We start from the raw sequence: 19,050 nt of genomic DNA, 5'->3' as shown, positions 1-19,050 counted from the left end.
GTTGTAAATTTTAAAAATCCCGTAAATATTTAAAACTTATTTTAATTTTAGATTTCTCATGAACATGCATTTTTTTTTTTTTTTTTTTTTAAACATTTTTGTAAAGACTTTACGGCAAAAAATTAAAGAATCTATAAATTGCATTTAAATGAATCATTTAAATATTTTATTTTACGATAATTAAAAATTTTTAAAAATGATGGTTATAGGCACAATTTACACACATTATAGGTGTACCTAGGTAGTGCAAGTACATCATTCAAGATTTTAATCAATTTATTTTTAATTAACATGAGGTTTGCTTTCCTTAACAAACTAATCGCTAAGTCCCTTCACTAAATAACGAGAAACTTCTAACAAATTAATGCCAAAAGTTACACCATAAAATTTAAACGAATGGAGGCATTGAAGATTAATTACCTTACGTTGAATATTTAAAACTTTTCATAGTCCCTGATATATTCCGCAAAATGGAGGAAATTTTATTAGTTTTTAAGAAAAATTATTGGCATAAATAACTGCATATCGCAAAGATAATTCAAACAGCCGAACAGTCCATTAGCGGAATTTAGAGAAGCAATTTTAGACCTCGAAGGGAACTAATAAGACATCAACTTTCATTACTTCCAAACATTCATAGATTTCGGCAACTGGGTTTAAAAAATGAAAGACTCTTCTCTTTCTTTGAGCATGCTTCAAAAATAAGGCTAAAACCAATTTTACCTCAATACATTGAAGGTTACTTCCAGGTATTAGGCATAACTAATTTGTTGAAAGAACTCGGAAAAACTGCCTACTACATATCTTGAAGTGTAAGCAATTTAAGGAGTTCTACGAATTAAGGAACAATATAGAGTTAAGGAAAATTAGAAGCTTCACAATGGTTCTAATTTTAGGAAAAATTCCCAATTTTCTGGAAAAACACTTCTCAAATCTATCTGCTAGAAACTTCAAGGATATGTGCTCCTTGTCTTTAAAGAGTTGAATTCTAATCCTTTATAAGTTATTTGCACCGAACAATACGCTGGCTATTTGTTGTCAGGCCTGTTGCAATGCCTTTACAATCGCTTGAAGCTGCCCGGATTTGTTCGATTGATTTCATAGCAGGACTTTAAGACTTCCAACTATCATCCATTTCCATTTGTTGTGGTATGCCAACACTTTGAAGAGTTCCGCTTTTAATTTAGAGTAAAAACTTCGCTGACCAAAAAGCCCTTGAATTTTTTTTACTTGAAACTTCTTGCCGATATCGACAGTACCAGAGAATTAGAATAAAAGTTATCTAATATCTGCTAGTCGAAGATCATTGCCGGACAATGTACCCACAAACAGATCATACACACAGTACATAAGTGAAAAAGGTTAAAAGATCAACACCTCACACATTAAAAAAAAAAAAAATCTTGAAATGATGATTTGCAAAAATATTTCTCATGAAATTGTCTTTATCCACGACAATTCATTTTCAATACCACTTTTTTTAACGACAAGAGAATCAAGAACTAGCGCGATTCAAACAAATTAAATTTAAAGCCTTAAAATGAAAGAATCATTTTAAGAATGAGTTTTTCTTTTAAAGTAAGATAAGTAAGACAGAATGAGACCAATGAAGTGATTTCACGAATTACTCAAAATTCAAAGGAGATTTTAAATGTCCAAAATGCTTTAAATTGGAGAAAAAAGGCAAAAGAATGTTTCCCATCGATTAATTTAAATAAAATTCACGACAATTTTGGTCAAAAATTTATAAATGATTTTTTTTGGGGGGTTTTCCTTACATGCACTACATTAAACTAATATAAGTAGCTAACCAACTATAATCAATAAATATATAATTATTCCATTTATATATAAATAAAAGTAAAAAAATATATAAAAAGTACCAATATGTAAATTTTTGTTTTTCTTTGTATTTGTTATGATTAGTTTATTTATGTCGATGGATGCATGTTTGTAATGATATGATTGTGTGTGTTGTAATAATCGAATGTGATCTCTCTCAAGGAAATCGATCGTTAAATTTTGCAAGAAAACCAATTATTTTGACCTCTGAGTACCTATTTTCGATTGTTATAAGCTACACAATAAAAAACTTAAAAAAAATAAAAAGTACAATTCTTTATAGAGTGATAAATTGTCAGAATACAATTTTCGTTACAAGCATTTGTCATTAATTTCTAGCTTAGTTTGTTTTTAAAAATATTTAAACTTTCATTATTCTTATTATACCTATTTATTATTACAATTATTCTGTTTAAAAAATTTTTGTAACAGCAACTTTTTCGAATAAACGTCCATCGTCAAAAAGCTTTTTGGTGAGGGTTCAGAGTTCAGAGAAGGTTCAATTGTGAAGAGAAATTAGTTTAAACAATTAATTGTAATAATATGTTGACATTGACACTAAATTAATTTTGTGCAAACAGCACAGGGGGATTCCAATGACCAGTTGCTTCATTGACAAGACTAGATGGCTGATCTAAGGGGTCACCCAATCTATGTATGACCCTAGAGGATTGGTTTAGAGTGGAAGTTTCAAGGGGGGCCAACAACATTCTGCATACAAGTTCATGATGCTAAGCTTCTGGCTGTTCAAGGCACCAGTAATTATCAGCAAGTTTTAGAACCGAATATGGCCAAAAATCAATACTTTTGCCAATTCTTAGGACAAGACAAGCACAGAAAACATCACATTCAGTTCAATTACTTTTGCAATCGCTAGTTTGCGGTATGATAACTGTGTGGTTTTTGCAGACCAGAGGAGACAAATCACAAAATCTATTAGTTTGAAAACCCTGGAAAAGAGTAGTTCAACAGCTAGATACAATAAAACCTTAATTTTTAAAACCCCACACTAGACTTAGAAGAACAGAACTAAACAGACGCTATCGACTACTTAAAAGACAATCTTAAGACGATAGATCAAAACTCTCTTTGGACAACAAAAGACTAATTTATACTTCTGGGCGTATGGAATAGAGCTGTGGGGTTCAACCAAACGCTCCAATCTCTACAATCTAAAATACTTCGAACTATAGTAAACGCTCCATTTTATGTCTCCCAACCTGGACTATACACACTGACCTTAACCATTCCTTTTGTCACCCAAGTCGCTGAAAACACGATATAGAAAACTCCACTTCAACCTGCAATCTCATATAAATCCTCTAGCACAAAAATCTTTCTTCTAGAACTCTTCCTGACAACCCGGACAAGACGTCTTAAAAGACAGTGATCTCCTCTCAAGTGAAGAGAGTGACTAACCATATAATGTTTTGGAGTGTTACCACTGGGTAACTTCTCCTCTCATTTACTTCTACTGTTAACTGTTATCGTTGTTACTTATAGCGCTAACGCTATAAACAATAAAAGCAAAACAAAAATAAAATTTAAAAATATAAATAGTGATAATTTAGATATAAAGTTACAAGTGTCTCAAGGCACCCTTCGATTTAACCAAGTATTAAATTTCAATTCGATTTCAATATTTAGTCTTCACCTAAGACATGTTTTCATTTGGTGAGGTCATAAATTTATTATGTATGCATTAGGAACGAAAATTTTGAATTAATTAGCTTAAGATGAAGTTGAAAATACCACAATTAAATTACAACTTCAATTACCTAATTAATTTTCTCAATATTAATGAAACTGTTCAGTACACAAAATTGTTTATTAACATTTTCCATTAAGAGAATATGAAATAACTCTCTCCTAAATACGTCATAATTAAATTAAGTGATGTTTAACTCTTGAATAAAATACAATATAATTTGAAAATGTGATAAGGTCCGCCATGCTGGATAATAACTTCAACTTTATCCGATATGTAGCACGCATGATTTTCGAATCCCTAATCGGCTTCAGATTTTCAAACATCATCAGGGATTTATTAATTAATTTGCTATAGAAAATTTGTCTTTAAGGTAAGTTAAATAATGCGTGTGGTATTTAAAATAAACAATATATTTTGACTTAGTTTCAATGGTTTCATAACGTTAATTTTTTTTTTTTTTTTATTGCCCAAAGATTGATTTTTGATTAAAAATTTCTTTGATCCAACTATCTACACGAAAATCCAAAATTGTGTAGAAGTTCTCATTGTGAAGCTCTTACTATTTCTAAGATCGTTCTAAAATTCTAGGCACAGAAGACCAAGATAATGTCAATAAGAAACTGACCCAGTCGTACAATAATATGATAAGGGTTCTTAATGTCAAAATCAACAAAATATTTAATATGAATGCTTGATATCATCTATAGATTGATAGTCCTCTGATCAGAGTGATGATTTTTAGTATGTTGTTTTTATGATACAACAGGTAGTCTCTAATTTGAATTTTTTTAAATGATATTATTGTTAAAGAGATAAGCATGAAGGGGTTTTATAGACTACAGAGTTACATTTCAATGCTAAAATAATGATCTGGCATGAAAATATTTGTCACTTAAGCCAGAACTGTAACTAACTCTAAAAAAAATTCGTCCAGGCCACAATATAATATGCAAAATATAATTTTATGAATTTAGAGATGTTAATTGCACCATATTATGTACTTACTCTAATTTTGTACATAACTGAAGAAAAAAAAAACTCTTACATTTACAAGCTAGGATGTAGTAAACAATAGTTACTGGTTAAAATAGTATAAGATCCTAAAATAACCATGAGGTTCACAGTTTTTTTGCTGCTTCAAAATGAACAACTATAATAACCTGACGAATAATTGTTGTTCGACGAAGTGTTGCTCACATAATTCACCTCTAGGCAGAGAAAATAACATTTCCACAGCACAATATCTAAAGAGACGGATGAGCTACTAATAACTTTTTTAAAAAAATATAGTTAAAGTTAGAAAAAAATATTTTATTTAACTCTATCAGTAAAGAACATTTTTCCTTACATAAATCTTGAGCAATTTATTTTTTAAGGGAGTACTCTGAGGGCGTCATTTTTGGGAAGGGAGGCATTCTTCAAAAAACAGTTATGCTAGATGAGCATGCCTTTCTCATCATGAATTTAAAAAAATCCAGAACTTTTTTGATCCAGTAGGATAATAATCTAAGATAGTAATCTACACGCAAATCCAAAATGGTCTGGACGTTCTAATTGTGGAGCTCTTACTATTTCTAAGATCAATAGTTGATACCTGGTCAATACCTGGCGGAATCGAACTTCTTTATCCTGGTAATATCATGTCCAGCCTCTTCATAGCCTTCAATCACACCAATTCTTATCGAGAAGACTTCTTTCAGTTAATTTCTTCCACTGAACTCTGAGCTGTTTTCCTTGCCGAACCTTTCAGGGGGAATCCAACTGCACACCCTTCAAGCTCATTTTGAAAGCCTACTGGCACAATTTCAATTCCATTAATAATAATATATTTTACTAATAAAAATATCGCTGAACGGAAATCTCGAATATTTCTATTTATTTTTTTTCAGTTCCCAATCCTCAACTGAGTTAGCACTTGTTTTCTTCAAGAACACCATTTCTTTAAAGATCCATCCTAGCATAAAATAATCTTTGCAAAAAGGGATATCCAGGAAGAACTTCAAAAAAAGAATGGAAAAGTATGGGTTATTTACAAAATTTAGTTCTAATCATTTTAAATTACTACTTCTAAACTTCCCTTCATTAGCACTCCAATCACTCTTTTGGGATAACATTTGTTGAGATTGTCCATATGGGAAGATATTAAGCCTTCTTTGCGAAGACTCTTGTATTTCTTTTGAAAAGAAAGTTCGTCGCAGACTACGACTACTGTATTTATAGTAGTCTGAAGGTATGCATAAGCTTCATTAGTATAATATTAACTCGGACGTTTATAAATATTTTCAGGCTGATATATCTGCGAAATTTTTACCGCAATGATCAATATTTATAGGATACAGAAATGAGATCTGCAATAATAATTTTGAACAGCAAGTTTGAAACAATTCACATTATAGGATAACAGTTAAAAAGATTCATCACATGCAAATATTACAGTATTACTTGAAAACGAAAATTCATGAATTTATCTGATTTTATTTGGTGAGCTGCAGATAAGTAAACTACAATTATTAGAGTAACTGCACCAAGGACTTCTTTCTCTTTTTTTTTGAATTGTTCAAAAGAAAACTTGAAAAGCTATACTAAAAATCTTGTTGAGAATCATTAAAAAAAATTAATGATGCCCGCAAAAAAAAAACAAATAGCGACAAGCTTTTTGAAAAGCTTTCTTTAAAATTCATTAAAATGTATAATGGCAAAGCTCTGCAAATGAGCCTCCAGCTACTTATGATATCGAACTCACCATGCAATTCACAATATAATAGTTGCTCTTTATTTAATTTAATTAATTAATTTATTTTATTTTGTATAAATAACTTTATGACTAGAAATTATAAAAAAAGAATATAATTTCTTTCCATTTCTAGAAAATAGCTGAAATTTTTAATTGAGAGTATTCTAAAAGAGCTGTATTATAAATTGAATTGGTAGGATCCTACGATTTCTGTAAATTCCATTCCGATTTCCTACAAAAACCAATAAAGCATACTATTTCTATATCGAAGGCCACAGATGGTACATAAGTATAGTAAACTAATTTATAATCACCATTAAATCAGCATATCGATAAACCCCCTAAAAGCCTCTTTCATAACACAGATTTTTCGAACAGAAATTCCCGTAAAGAAGGCTTGTGTAACATAATTTGATAAACCACCTAAAAGAACAACTTTGTGTAACACATTATACCGTCTATCTTAAAACATGTGAAGTGATTTATGAATTTTAACTGAAAAGAAGTTTTAATTTTTGAGGGAAAATAGTAATGAAGTAGATTAAAAATAATACAAGTACCGGTAAAGCTTAAAATTTAAGTTTAAATCAAAACGACTTCTTACCATGTCGCTTTGGCTTTAGTCTGGTTTCTATATTCAAGCCAAGATTTGTGCCACATCAAAGGACAAGCTTCTACAGCCGAAACAAACAGTTCATCTGTTCAACAATGTAAACGTACAAACAATGATTACTAGAATAAAATAATAAAAAAAAACCTGCGCCTCACAGAAAAAAGATCTACGGACAACTTCTGTTATAAAGGTCCTAAAAGTAATTCTTACAGGATATCACTTCTTTATAACACCCAAAAGTACTCGGTGAATGAACAAGAAACAGTAATTTCCGTTCGGAAAATACCTGGTGGCTTGAATACCTAGATGCATAAGTGTAAGAAACTGCTTAAGAGTAACAATGAAAAGCCAGAACGCTTCCCTTACAACTCAATATTCACCTAATAGGTAAATAAATTTTTACGAAGATGATTCTCTTAAGGAATCGTACACTAATTTAAAGCACAATCGAACTACAATGCTGATTCAAGAAATCATTGAGAATCTTTTGAAATACAACAGACCACAATTAACTGAGAAAACGACTCATAAAATACATTCATTCATTTGAATTTGGATAATACGAGTTTTGGGCCTATCAATTACTTTGGTTTAAATCTTTTTTACAATGAATTTGAGTTAAGGGGATACAAGAAAGCTAATGCGTAATATTTCCTTCCATGTATCTCTGAACAAGTACAACAATTGAAAGGAGTACAAATATTATAAATGTTAAGCAAATTGCAATTACAGAATAAAGAAAAACGAAGAGAAGTCTTTCTAGGTAAAGTTTGGGATCGGGACTTGTACCAAACTACAGTAATCAACTGCCTAGTGTTTGTTGCGCAGTTGTTTGTTTCTTGTTGACAATTAACTTAAATCAAAGACTACGTTAAATCCGGTGAAAAAATATGTACTTACATACATTGCTTACTTGGTAGGCCTTTTTAGTTGTTTTCATCTTCTACATTTTGAATTCTTGTTTGTTTGTCGGTGACTTAAGTTTTCATTTTTATCAAATTGCTATCCGATCGGACTATTTCAACAAGGATAACTAATTCATCTGCAGTCCCAGTACGGTGCACTACATTTGGAGGTGGAGGTTAGTGATGGGCTATTTGAGCGGACTCGTTCCATTGGAACGAGTCCGATGGTGGAACGAGTTGATTCAAATCCCTATTTTTAAAAAAAGTGATTCCGCCCCGCCCCAAAAAATTTAGGCAAATAAAAATGAAAATGAGGCAGCAGAAGGTTTGGAACGATTAAACATAAGAACAAATGTCACGCAATTTATTATATTATTATATCATTAAATGTTAGCTTTCCCAGTTAATAACAAAACTATATTTCTTTAACACACATTGAGTACTATCCCTAATTTCCAATTGCTCTGATAAATATAAAATTAACAACGTAATACAAAAATTAACACAAAAATAGGCTAGTCAAATATAAATTAAAGCAATGCAGTTTTGTCATTATCTAGCTTGACCACTAGAAGACTGGAGTTAACTTACTTCAAGAGTATTCAAGGTAGAGAAACGGAAATGGGTAGGAAATTATTCCATAAAAATTCTAACCCTTCAAAATTATAATTACTCATAATATTTATTTACTAAGAATTGAATATCAAGCTTTTAAAATATTATCTTATTGTTTTACAAAAAGAAAAAGCTGTGTGCTTAATCTTAAACTTAGCGCTGGACACTTACTCTCATCTTCATTGGCGTAAGTTTGAACGTGTACATGTCAGCTAGACGGTCAAAGTAAAACTGGGCCAAAATTTAGTATTACCTAACTGGTTTACTTAGTGTAGTATCCCTCCCACTCTATCACCTATTTCACAAACATTCATCGATTAAAAATAATTTTTAGTTAAATATTCGTTTCATTGGAATACAAAAAACATTATAACGCTTTCTTAAGATGATTTGAATTTTTAAAATTTGTTTTTGTCCATTACTCTTATAAAATACGAAGAATTTCAAATAAAATATAATATACAAACACAGAATGATCTAGTGTGCAGGTGGAGTCAGTCGTAGTTACCATGACAACGGAACCGTTAAACGACTCCGGCCCAGCTCTAGCATTTTCATTGGTTAAATCCACTGGAGTTGGTGGAGTCGAATCCGGAGTGATTTAAATCCTTTTGAAACCGGACTCGTTCCATTTTTTCGTTCACTGAATCTAGCCAATAGAAATTGCTGGAGCTGGAACCGGAGTTGTTTAACGGTTCCATTGCTATGGTAACGAGGACTGACTCCACCTGCACACTAGATCATTGTGTTTGTATATTATATTTTATTTGAAATTCTTCGTATTTTATAAGAGTAATGGACAAAAACAAATTTTAAAAATTAAAATCATCTTAAGAAAGCGTTATAATGTTTTTTGTATTCAAATAAAACGAATATTTAACTAAAAATTATTTCCAATCGATGAATGTTTGTGAAATTGGTGATAGAGTGGGAGGGATACTGCAGTAAGTAAACCAATTAGGTAATACTAAATTTTGGCTCAGTGTTACTTTGACTGTCTCACGGTCATGTACACGGTTAAACTTACCCAATGAAGATAAGAATAAGAGTGTCCAGCGCTATGTTAAAGATTAAGCACACAGCTTTTTCTTTTCGTAAGATAATGAGATAATATTTTTAAAGCTTGATATACAAGTCCTAGTAAATAAATATTTCTTTATTTATGAATAATTATCATTTTGCTTGAAGGGTTAGATTTTTTTTTATGGGAATAATTTCCTACCCATTTCCGTTTCTCTATCTTGGATCCTCTTGAAGCACATTAACTCCAGTCTTCCAGTGGTCAAGCTAGATAATGACTAAACAGCATTGCTTTAATTTTTATAATTGACTAGTCTATTTTTATGTTAATTTTTGTGTTACGTTGTTAATTTTATATTTATCAGTGCAATTGGAAATTAGGGATAGTACTCAATGTGTGTTAAAGAAATATAGTTTTGTTATTAACTGGGAAAGCTAACATTTAATGATATTTTTTAATAAATTGCGTGACAATGTTACTAATGCATAGGGTAAGTACAGAGACCGGAATCGGTGAACGAGTTGTTGGAATCGATTCCAACCCTGGAACTGATTCAAATCCAACGAGTCCAAAGACGGACTCGTTCTGCCCATCACTAGTGGAGGTTATACACTGGTTAATCACGTGACTGCAATAACCCTCTTAATTAGGTTTTTATTATGTGGTTATCAGTTTTCAAGTTATTTTTGAGTACTGTTAAGTAATTAATCTAGGATCTTTGTGTATCATCCCTAGGACAATTTATTGATTTTTCCAGGATTCACAGTGCTAAAAGTATGGCTACGCGTTGTGGCTCGGTTTCGATATTTTTTCTAAATTGCTCTTTATTCCGTTTTTCAGTAAATTTATTCAGTAGGTGTACCATGTTATTTAATGCTTTAGGTTTTTGATACAGGCATGAGTCTTTCAAAGGAAATTAATTAATAAGTAATATAGTTCAGCTGAAAAAACTTCATCCATTCAAAAAAAGTATCAATATCTTGCAACAATATTCTTAAACGATAATTAGTCTGCTCTTATTCTGAAGTGGGCTACGCTTTCTGGAGCTGGAACCTGGTAAGTGAGAGTAGTTCGACTAAAGAATGATTTGCGACTCTTTCGAGACGGTACAGTCTTCCTTCCAGGCTATGTTTTGTCTGCCAGTGAATTTTAGATCTAGCCTATTCAAGAGAAGGCATACTCTCAAAGAGATCTTTGGAAGATATGGATCAGACAGTCAAGAGGCCTGCTTCAGGATGAGTACCTTACGAGTTTTCGGGGCTCAGGCCCATTGCCAGCCAGCTACAGAATAAAAACATCCCATATCTCTAAAAGATATCTGCGACCATAGTGACAACACGAGTTATTTTAATTTAGAGGCTACTTCTAATAACCAGTTATATTATTTGCACTATCTACTACATTGATTTTCAGTTACTCTGCTTAATCTCTGAATAACGAGAACTAAATATTTTCAAATATGGATATTTTAAAGTTATAACTTATTTAGAATATTATTTGTTACTCTATTGTTGCTTTCACTGAACCATTTTTTTATGTTCTTTAAGATTCACCTTACCATATTTCAGATCGAATAATGTTTTAAACACTAAGTGAATTTTAAATAGCACAGAAATAAGTAAAATTAGATTGAGAAACAAAAAAAAGTCTTATTTTTCTAGAGATGATACGAAATAAATTGCTTCTGGCGAAAAGACAATAAAGATTTGGTTTTATTTTAGTACTAAAAGGACAAGAACAAAAAGAAGTTTTTTAATGACAAATTAAGATAAAAAAAGAAAGAAAATGGAAACTCTTCTATAAGGGAAACTTTTCCAGATGCTCAAGTTTCAGAAACTTGTTGGTAGCAAAAGCGGAAGAGTTTTCGAAGTTAATTAAAAGAGAGAGAGAAAGAGAAAAAACAAAGATGTCTCAAATTCGTTCTTAAGATACTTCTTTATTTTATTTTTACTTTGTTTAAGATTATAAACTCTAAAGAGATAAAAAAAAAAGAAGAAAGAAACGCTAAAAAAAATATGGTGATCTTGAAAGAATATTAATCGCAAAACAAATATGTAGGTCAATAAAATTATTTGAATTCACTTCTGTAGTAATTTTTTGTAATGCAAATATTTAATATATCCACAGCATATTTTGCTTCACTGATTATATTAAAAATATTGAAGATAAATCAATCATTAAAATTCTTTTATTTATGAAAATTATTCATTGAAGCTTTAGAAATAGTTGTTTTCGCTTAGCTGTGGTATTTGGAAGTCGGGCAAGTTCAATCGTTATTTTTGGAAGGTTACTTGATTTTTTTTCAAGGAGGAAAATATCCCTAAACCACCTTAGTACATCTTAAGCCCATTTCCCAATTAAATCCAAGGCTCCAAGCCTATTTTCTAAAATTTACCAAAGAAATCTATAGTTTTCGAAAGACTATAAATATTGTTTCCATAGAAACCTTCTAAGTATCGAAGACTCTTCTAAAACTTTTCCTATGTCATTTCCAGTAATCCAGGGGATATTTTGTAAATTTCTCAATTTCTCCAAAGAATCAGAAAGCAGCAGACCCTTTCGGAGCTTTTAAATGGCCAGTCAAGTCTTAAAGTGCTCCAGTCTAAGGAGCTACGAACCATGTTTTGGAGGTGTCTCAAGCGGAATGGAAAAAAATGCTTTTGACAAGTGGTTCGAATGCATGCAGAAGTGTATAGATCATAAAGGAGAATATTTTGAAAAACAATAAAGTCATTTTCAATCACAAATTACTGTTTTTTTTATTATTAGGCTCAAAATATAAATAGTGCCCCTCGTACCTGCTTCAGGCTTAGGAGCTACCGCTGGAGCTATTCTCCTTTTTTTCCCCCTCCTTTGTGAGTCTGAAAGAGTCAATTCAACTGTGAATGAAATCTCTGTAGCGAGAGTCTAGAAATCATAAAAGACCCAAAAAAATATATTACAAAAGCATTATCTTCACCTTTGAACGCTTAATCGTAGCATGAAGTTGTTCGGAAACTTGTCTTTCTCTATTTGCCAATCGATTTGGAAGTATAAGTACCCAAAAAGGAGGTCTGATGAAATGGTGTTCTTCGTGAGGAAAGTATGACCACGAAGGAGGTTGGTTATATTCTGTTATGGTTTAATCAGGTGTTGCCACTGCTTAATTTACTGATAACCTTAATTGGGCAATTCTGCCTTAAAAAGTTTCAACACAAAACGGTGCGAATTTAATAGCATCAATTTCATCTCTTTTTAGGGATGGTCTCATGGCGACAAGTTTATTACAGGTAGTAATATTGTCTTCGGAGCAATTCTGTACTGTTAACCTGCAGCAGTAATGCCCTATGATAGTTAAAAACAATTCACGTAACTAAAATTTTTCTGTCGAAGTTGGTAGTGTACGTTTCTGCTTAGCTTGAGATTTCTAGTTTAATTTTAGCATTTAGTTGAATATTAAAACTTAAAAATGCATCTCAATGTTTTTAAGGACTCAACCTCTTTCTTTGAATTTAGAAAGCCTGCTTCTGTTAATGTAATAAGCTAGTAGCTAATTATAAGTATGTTTGGACAAATATTTCTCCAGTTAATTTTGCACATATACCTAGTCAACGACCTTAAAGCGCGTTCTTTATTAGGTAGTGTAAGGGAGAAGCGTGAAAAAGTTAATGTGCCGAAGACAAAAATCTAGGAGAAGAAGAAAGTCTCTCAGGCCAAAACATCTTTCTTGTTCTTAGAGCTTCGAAAAGGTGGAAGAATTTGTGTACTATGGCATCTCACGTTTACTCAACTAACGATACTTGTAAGTGGAAATAAAAGACCAACAGGTACTGCGAATAATTGTTGGTAAAAATGAGAAGCAGTCGCAATAAAAAGGAAACTCAAGTCTATCGTATGAATATTATGTCTGCCCAGTGTACTAATGAGCACTCCAGCGTCACTTACAAACTAAGAATAAATCTAATAAATAAGTGTTGCTCAATTTTGAGAGAAAAATTTTTAGAAAAATATTTGGTTCAACAAAATAAGACGAAGTCTGGCGTAGCGGTAAAGATGATAAAACTGGGCTCTGACCATTAGCAAGAAAAAAGAAAGTTGGAATCCCAAGAAAAAATACTCGAAAAGCGAACCCATCAAAATAAAATGAATGGTAAATGGAGGGCTAAGAGGTACTTACAGTGATGGCTGATGCTAGAAATTTGCCGAACCCCTACTGGGAAGCAGGAGTATGTACATTGGGGGACTGAAGCCCTAGGGGTTTTAAAGAAAAACATTGGCAGAAGTCTAAACTTCATAAAAAGGATATTTTAACCTTAAATTAAATACAAAGATAAATGAGAAAACCAAAACTTAACCTATCATCGAACAGAATTTTTTCTTTCTTTTTTTGCATAACTACTCAGGCTGCCTCTTTATCATAATTAGAAATGGAGTTGTTTCCTCAGATAAAATGCTATCAGAACCTCTTAACTTCTTTTAATGAATCTCACCAGAAGAAAGCCGAGATTGAAGAGTAGTCAAGAAAACAAACAACATGGCCTAAAGTTGTCCATTGTTTAACATCAAGCAGTAGATGAGTTCTGATTGAAAAGACTTCTTCTCATAAAACTTTTTAAGATTCTAAACTTTGGAAGTTAAATGTTTTATAATTATAAAACTGATGTAAAGTCTAAGGAAAGCCTATAATTTTTTTGTGTCTTCAAGCCAGCTGACCTGCGAGATGTGGGGATTGCAAATGGTTTCTATTTCTTTGTAAAAATATCATTGCATTTCTGAATCCTACCACCCAATAAATCAGCCAGAAGATGGAATTGAAAATCTGAACAATTTCAACTGCAACCAGGAAATTTTATTTTTTTGTATCCTGTGGATTTCCCGTAGATGGAATACTTAAGTATTTTGAAATGGTTTTATTTTTAAATAATTTATATACACTCTTTTAGAAAGAACAAACAACGATTCTGCGCCTTTTTTTGACGAGAATACAGGCCCACCTCCTTTAACTTGAACGTTAGCTACTTTTCTCTGCCTCATGGCAATCCTTCCTCAACTTGGAGCTTCAATTTTTTCTAGTTTATCCATTGTTGCCAATCTAACGTTCTATTAGAGCTCCTCGAACCCTCAATTATTTTAAAATGTCCTAGATGTTTTGATTATTCGCCTGGACAACTGAGGATAAATATAGATTACAGATCTACAAATAGGCGAAGTGTTAAGCATCTAGGCCGCTATCTGAAGAGGCAAAACTGGCAGAACGAAAGCCTATTAAGGCCGTACAGTTACGCAGGTCTGTAAGAAGTGGTTAATGCGAGAAATTAAGAGAAGATATATATATATATACGAGGTAGAGATCTTCGGCTGTACACAATACGGGTGCACATAGAATTGAGAACAGCAGCTTAATATCTTGGGATGGACAGAAATAAGTTTTAAAATCTCTTTTCTAAGGATTGAAGTTCTATCTGTTCCTACTGCTCTATAGTTGATAGTCCTCAAAAGGTCCTTCATCGTTATCCTTAACCATCCCTCCCTATTCTAGGCATTCAATCTCCATCGTCTCAAGATCATCCACCAACTCTTTCAATCTCAGCCCTAGACTTCTTTTTATTCTTATCTAGTGTGGTCAGCCTATCTTAAACTTACTAGCTTTACTTTAGTTACCAGATCTGCCTTTCCATATTAATCACTTTGCGGTCAATATGCTACTGGTCATTCTCGCCCACTGTGCTGTTACGCTCCCAAATAATGTAATAAAACAATAATTACTGTATTATATATATTACCATTACCTAATTTTGTATAGACACTAACAATTGTAATTTAACTAATGAAAAGTGAATAGATTTAGAGATAATGGTTGTAAGGATGTAACAGAATTACAAGCCCAGAGAGGAAGCTTTTCTTTTTCGGCCGATGTCCTGGATGATCAGTAAAACCCATTCGGAGTTAGGAAGAAGTTATCTGCTCTCACATAGATTTTGTTTATATCTCTTATTTAATTATTAAATAATATGTACTCATTGTGAGTAAATTCTTATTTGAAGAGCAGAGTACTTATGGTACCGACCTCTGTTACTCATTGGCGTCTTTCTTACATTTTCTGATCACAAGATTTCAGTAAACACTTAAAAGAAAAAAAAACTTATTTATAGCGAACGTTTCGATAACTATGATGTCTTTTTGCAGGAACTGATAACAGTATTTTTTGAACACCTTTATAATAAATGGTGTTCCCTCTACTTATGCCCCAGTAACACCCAACAGTACGCCCTCGAGGTTGAGATATGTGAGAAATCTAAAAATCAAGAGTGGGGTACCAGAGAGCCTATATCCTGGAAATATATACTTCACACGCATCTAAATATTTTCTGACTAATGGCATAACCTCGTCCGTTAGGAGATTACCATTATCCCTCCAGTAACTGCAGGTACATTACTTTCTGGCATCTGTCAGCAAAAGTAGCCTACACTGATTGAGCTACGTTTCCGATTCCCTCTCAGATTACATTAGCCAAAACAAATCTTCGCTTGCCTGAGTCCTGGGAGATTCTTCCTAGAGTACAGCTCTACTGACTTTCTTTAAATTCCAGAGTTCCTCCTGGACAGCTTTATCATTTCGTCACGGTTTAGGACTCAATTTCATAACAGGACGTATTTTAGCGAAAAATAAAAAGTAACATAAAGTTAAAGCCAGTTACTTACCCTTTATTATGAATATATTTATTTATTTCAATTATTAGAACAATTGTACAAGCATAAATTGAATTTTCATTATTTTTAAAATTAATAACAGGTAATAAAAAGTTGCCGTGGGGCCTACTGTGCAAACTGAGGAATAAAACATTTTTTCCCAAAGATGGAGGCAAAATTTAGTCATGACTTAGTGCTTAGCAATTATAAGACTTGAATGAACTAATATTTAATACTTAAACGTAATCGCAGAGTGACTTTTTTTGTCGTAAGAATCAGTCATTTTACCCATTTTTTTTTAAAAAAACACGTACACTTTAAGCTTTGATAAAGACATCAAATTTATCGAAAATGTTCCCCTCTCCCCTAAGAAAGTATTCATTTTTCACCGACCTCAATACTTCAAAAAAATTTAAATTTTTAACTTACAAGTTTTAATAATTTTAAATTTAATTACAAAAAAATTATGCAAGTTTTTCAAAAAAAAAAAAAAAAAAATCACAGAAATATTTGAGCATTCATAATAATTTATGCCCGCCGAAGCTCAAACAAATCATATAATCAATCACAAACGAAGCAATAATAGAAATGAAGCTACAAAGTTCATTGATTAGTTTCTAAGTATATTGTAAACTACTATTAATACTCAGAAACTAACTTAGTTTCCCAAACAATAATCTGCTACAATACAATTCCTTTGGACTATTACAATACTAAAGAATTTCCATAATTTAGAAGAGGAGATTTTGTTCTTAAATTATCAATGAATGAAATTGTTTATAAAGACTTAGATAAAATATTTCAATCTTAAATTTGTAAATAGATTTACTTTTTCAATAATATAATTCGGAATACATTAATACCTTACAATTAAAGTTTTTAGACTTAGAAGATGAGGTCAAAATAAGTTGTTGTTTCGTTATATTTCAATTTTATACATATACTTCTTTCAATTTTATAGCTTTTTCTTTCTTTTAATGAAAAAAGAATCGTTAACTAATAAAATACAATGCTAATAAAGCATGTGCCAGCCAAGTCTTGAATTGGTTTAATAAAAAATTTAATATATGTAATATCTTTTCTAATAACATTCTGAATGGGGTCTCTCACCCTGTTCCCTGGTGGCCATTAGGCACACTACGGCTGCCGCATTGCCAGTGTACAAAGGAAGATTTTATTTTTGTAAGGAGAGGAATTATTTGTTTCTTTAAGAATTAGGGAGAGATAAAATAATTTTGAAAGATTATTTTAGACATTTTCATGTATTTATTTTTTAAATATTAATTTCAGCTATGTCATCTTCAGATAACTCGAGGGAATCTAAGATCTATTTATTTTAACAATATTTATTTTCTTTTTCCAGCATGAGAAATTTACCAAGTATTTATTAATACAAATTTTTAATTTTTGTAGTTTTTAGATTTTAAAATTTAAATTTCTGAAAGGCTTTTTTAAAATACCTCTCGTCCACTGAAAGTGAGCAGAAGCGACTAAGAGATCAAGCTACTACTTACAAACAACGTTGATTCATGCGACTATAAACTGGGCTTTGGCCCAGGATTTTGCGCGGCTGTCAAAATGGAAGTCTTCATTCCATGTAGAAAGCACCTGTTGAATTTTTAGCTTAGTTTGTCTCTCTTATTTCATAGAGTGACTTTTTCTTAATAGGCATTTTTTTTTTCTTCGCTGGCTTCATCTAGCGCATAACTAAGCAGGGAACGATTTGCTAATCTAGAAACCAGAGCGGCAAATCTATTTTGAGGGAGAAGAGTTGCTCGGCACCTGCTGAGTTAGGGCATTGCTGATTCGATTCCTTTGCAATCTTTACTTTAGGTTACAGTATGAAGTCTGTGATCTCGTAGCCGGTTGTGGTCGCTTTCAGTGGCTGTGAGTGGCCATAAAGTTATTGCATTATTAGTTGGGTGCTCATTTTATTACTTTAAGAACAAATTAAATTTAATAAAACAACCTTTAGCAAAAAATATTAGTACCATTATTAAAGTCCCAAAAATTCAATTTAGATTAATATTTATCAAAAACGTTTAGTTTAACTGTCGCTTTGAGGATCACATTACAAAAAAAAATTACATACTAGCCTAGCTTACTTACTAGGCTTGTATAAAGGGAATTATGTGTATATCTCAGGCTGAGATAATTCGGGAGGCGATCTGAGGAGTTGACAAATGTATAAAAAGACTGAAGGCCTTCTTCAGAGGAATGATGTAAAGCACATCGGGTAACCGGACAAGTCGAAACAGAAAACACCAGGAGAGTGGACAAATTGGCTAACCAGAACTCTCTAAACATCGCTTTGTAGCCACGAGCTGCAATGCTGAAGTAATTTTGTGATAGATAAAGCAGTAATTCGAGTACGTACCAGCCCCGTTAGTGGTTACAGAAGGATGCCACCAGACACTCACTGAAAGAAAGAAATTAAAAGAGTTTTGTTTGGTGTGCTTGGTGGGAGTGAAAAGCGTTGGACATTGTTGGGGGAAAAGGTTTACCACTAGATTGGAGAGTCCGTTTTACCAATACTAGATTTGGTGAGGCTCTCCCAAAAGAAATGTATGGGTGATTTGGAGCTGTTATCCTTAGCTATAGTAGGCAGACCAGAATGCTGCTTCAAAGAGAAGATCCTCAGCAATTAGTGATCTACACTTAAATGCAAACAAGATTAACCAATTTCATTAAGGCTAAACATCTTGCAAAATTGAATTCATTGGAACTTAAATGCACTTATAAGTGGTACCTTTTTGTTAATGTTTCATAATTATGTAATTATTAAGCAATTGTTATATAAACCAATAAACTCTTTAAGCGAATTTCATTTGGTTTTTTATTTCACTCAATATTAGTTACTTTAAAAACGAGTAGTAAAATTCTTATTTTATTCAATCTTTTTTTAATAGGAGTTATATTTATTCAGATTAAAGCTAGTTC

General features: G+C 32.0%; 1 protein-coding gene across 16 annotated transcripts in view; it reads right to left on the bottom strand.

The window, feature by feature from the left end:
• The window catches only part of tutl (immunoglobulin superfamily member turtle), a 313,141-nt gene that overhangs the window by 25,093 nt on the left and 268,998 nt on the right, over window positions 1-19,050 (bottom strand). Inside the window, exon 1 of one of the 16 annotated variants that reach the window (XM_074123053.1) lies at window positions 7,801-8,724. The exons of the other annotated variants lie outside the window; for them this stretch is intronic. Coding sequence (XP_073979154.1) covers window positions 7,801-7,806 — 6 coding nt within the window. The 5' untranslated portion in view covers window positions 7,807-8,724. Of the gene's footprint in view, window positions 1-7,800; window positions 8,725-19,050 lie in introns of those variants that run through there. 16 annotated transcript variants of the gene reach the window in all.

The sequence above is a fragment of the Rhodnius prolixus genome, unplaced genomic scaffold (assembly GCF_049639745.1).
Source record: "Rhodnius prolixus isolate KJV_2025 unplaced genomic scaffold, Rpr scaffold_14, whole genome shotgun sequence".
Taxonomy (NCBI): Eukaryota; Metazoa; Arthropoda; class Insecta; order Hemiptera; family Reduviidae; genus Rhodnius; species Rhodnius prolixus.
This window is presented reverse-complemented; position numbering and strand designations above follow the sequence as displayed.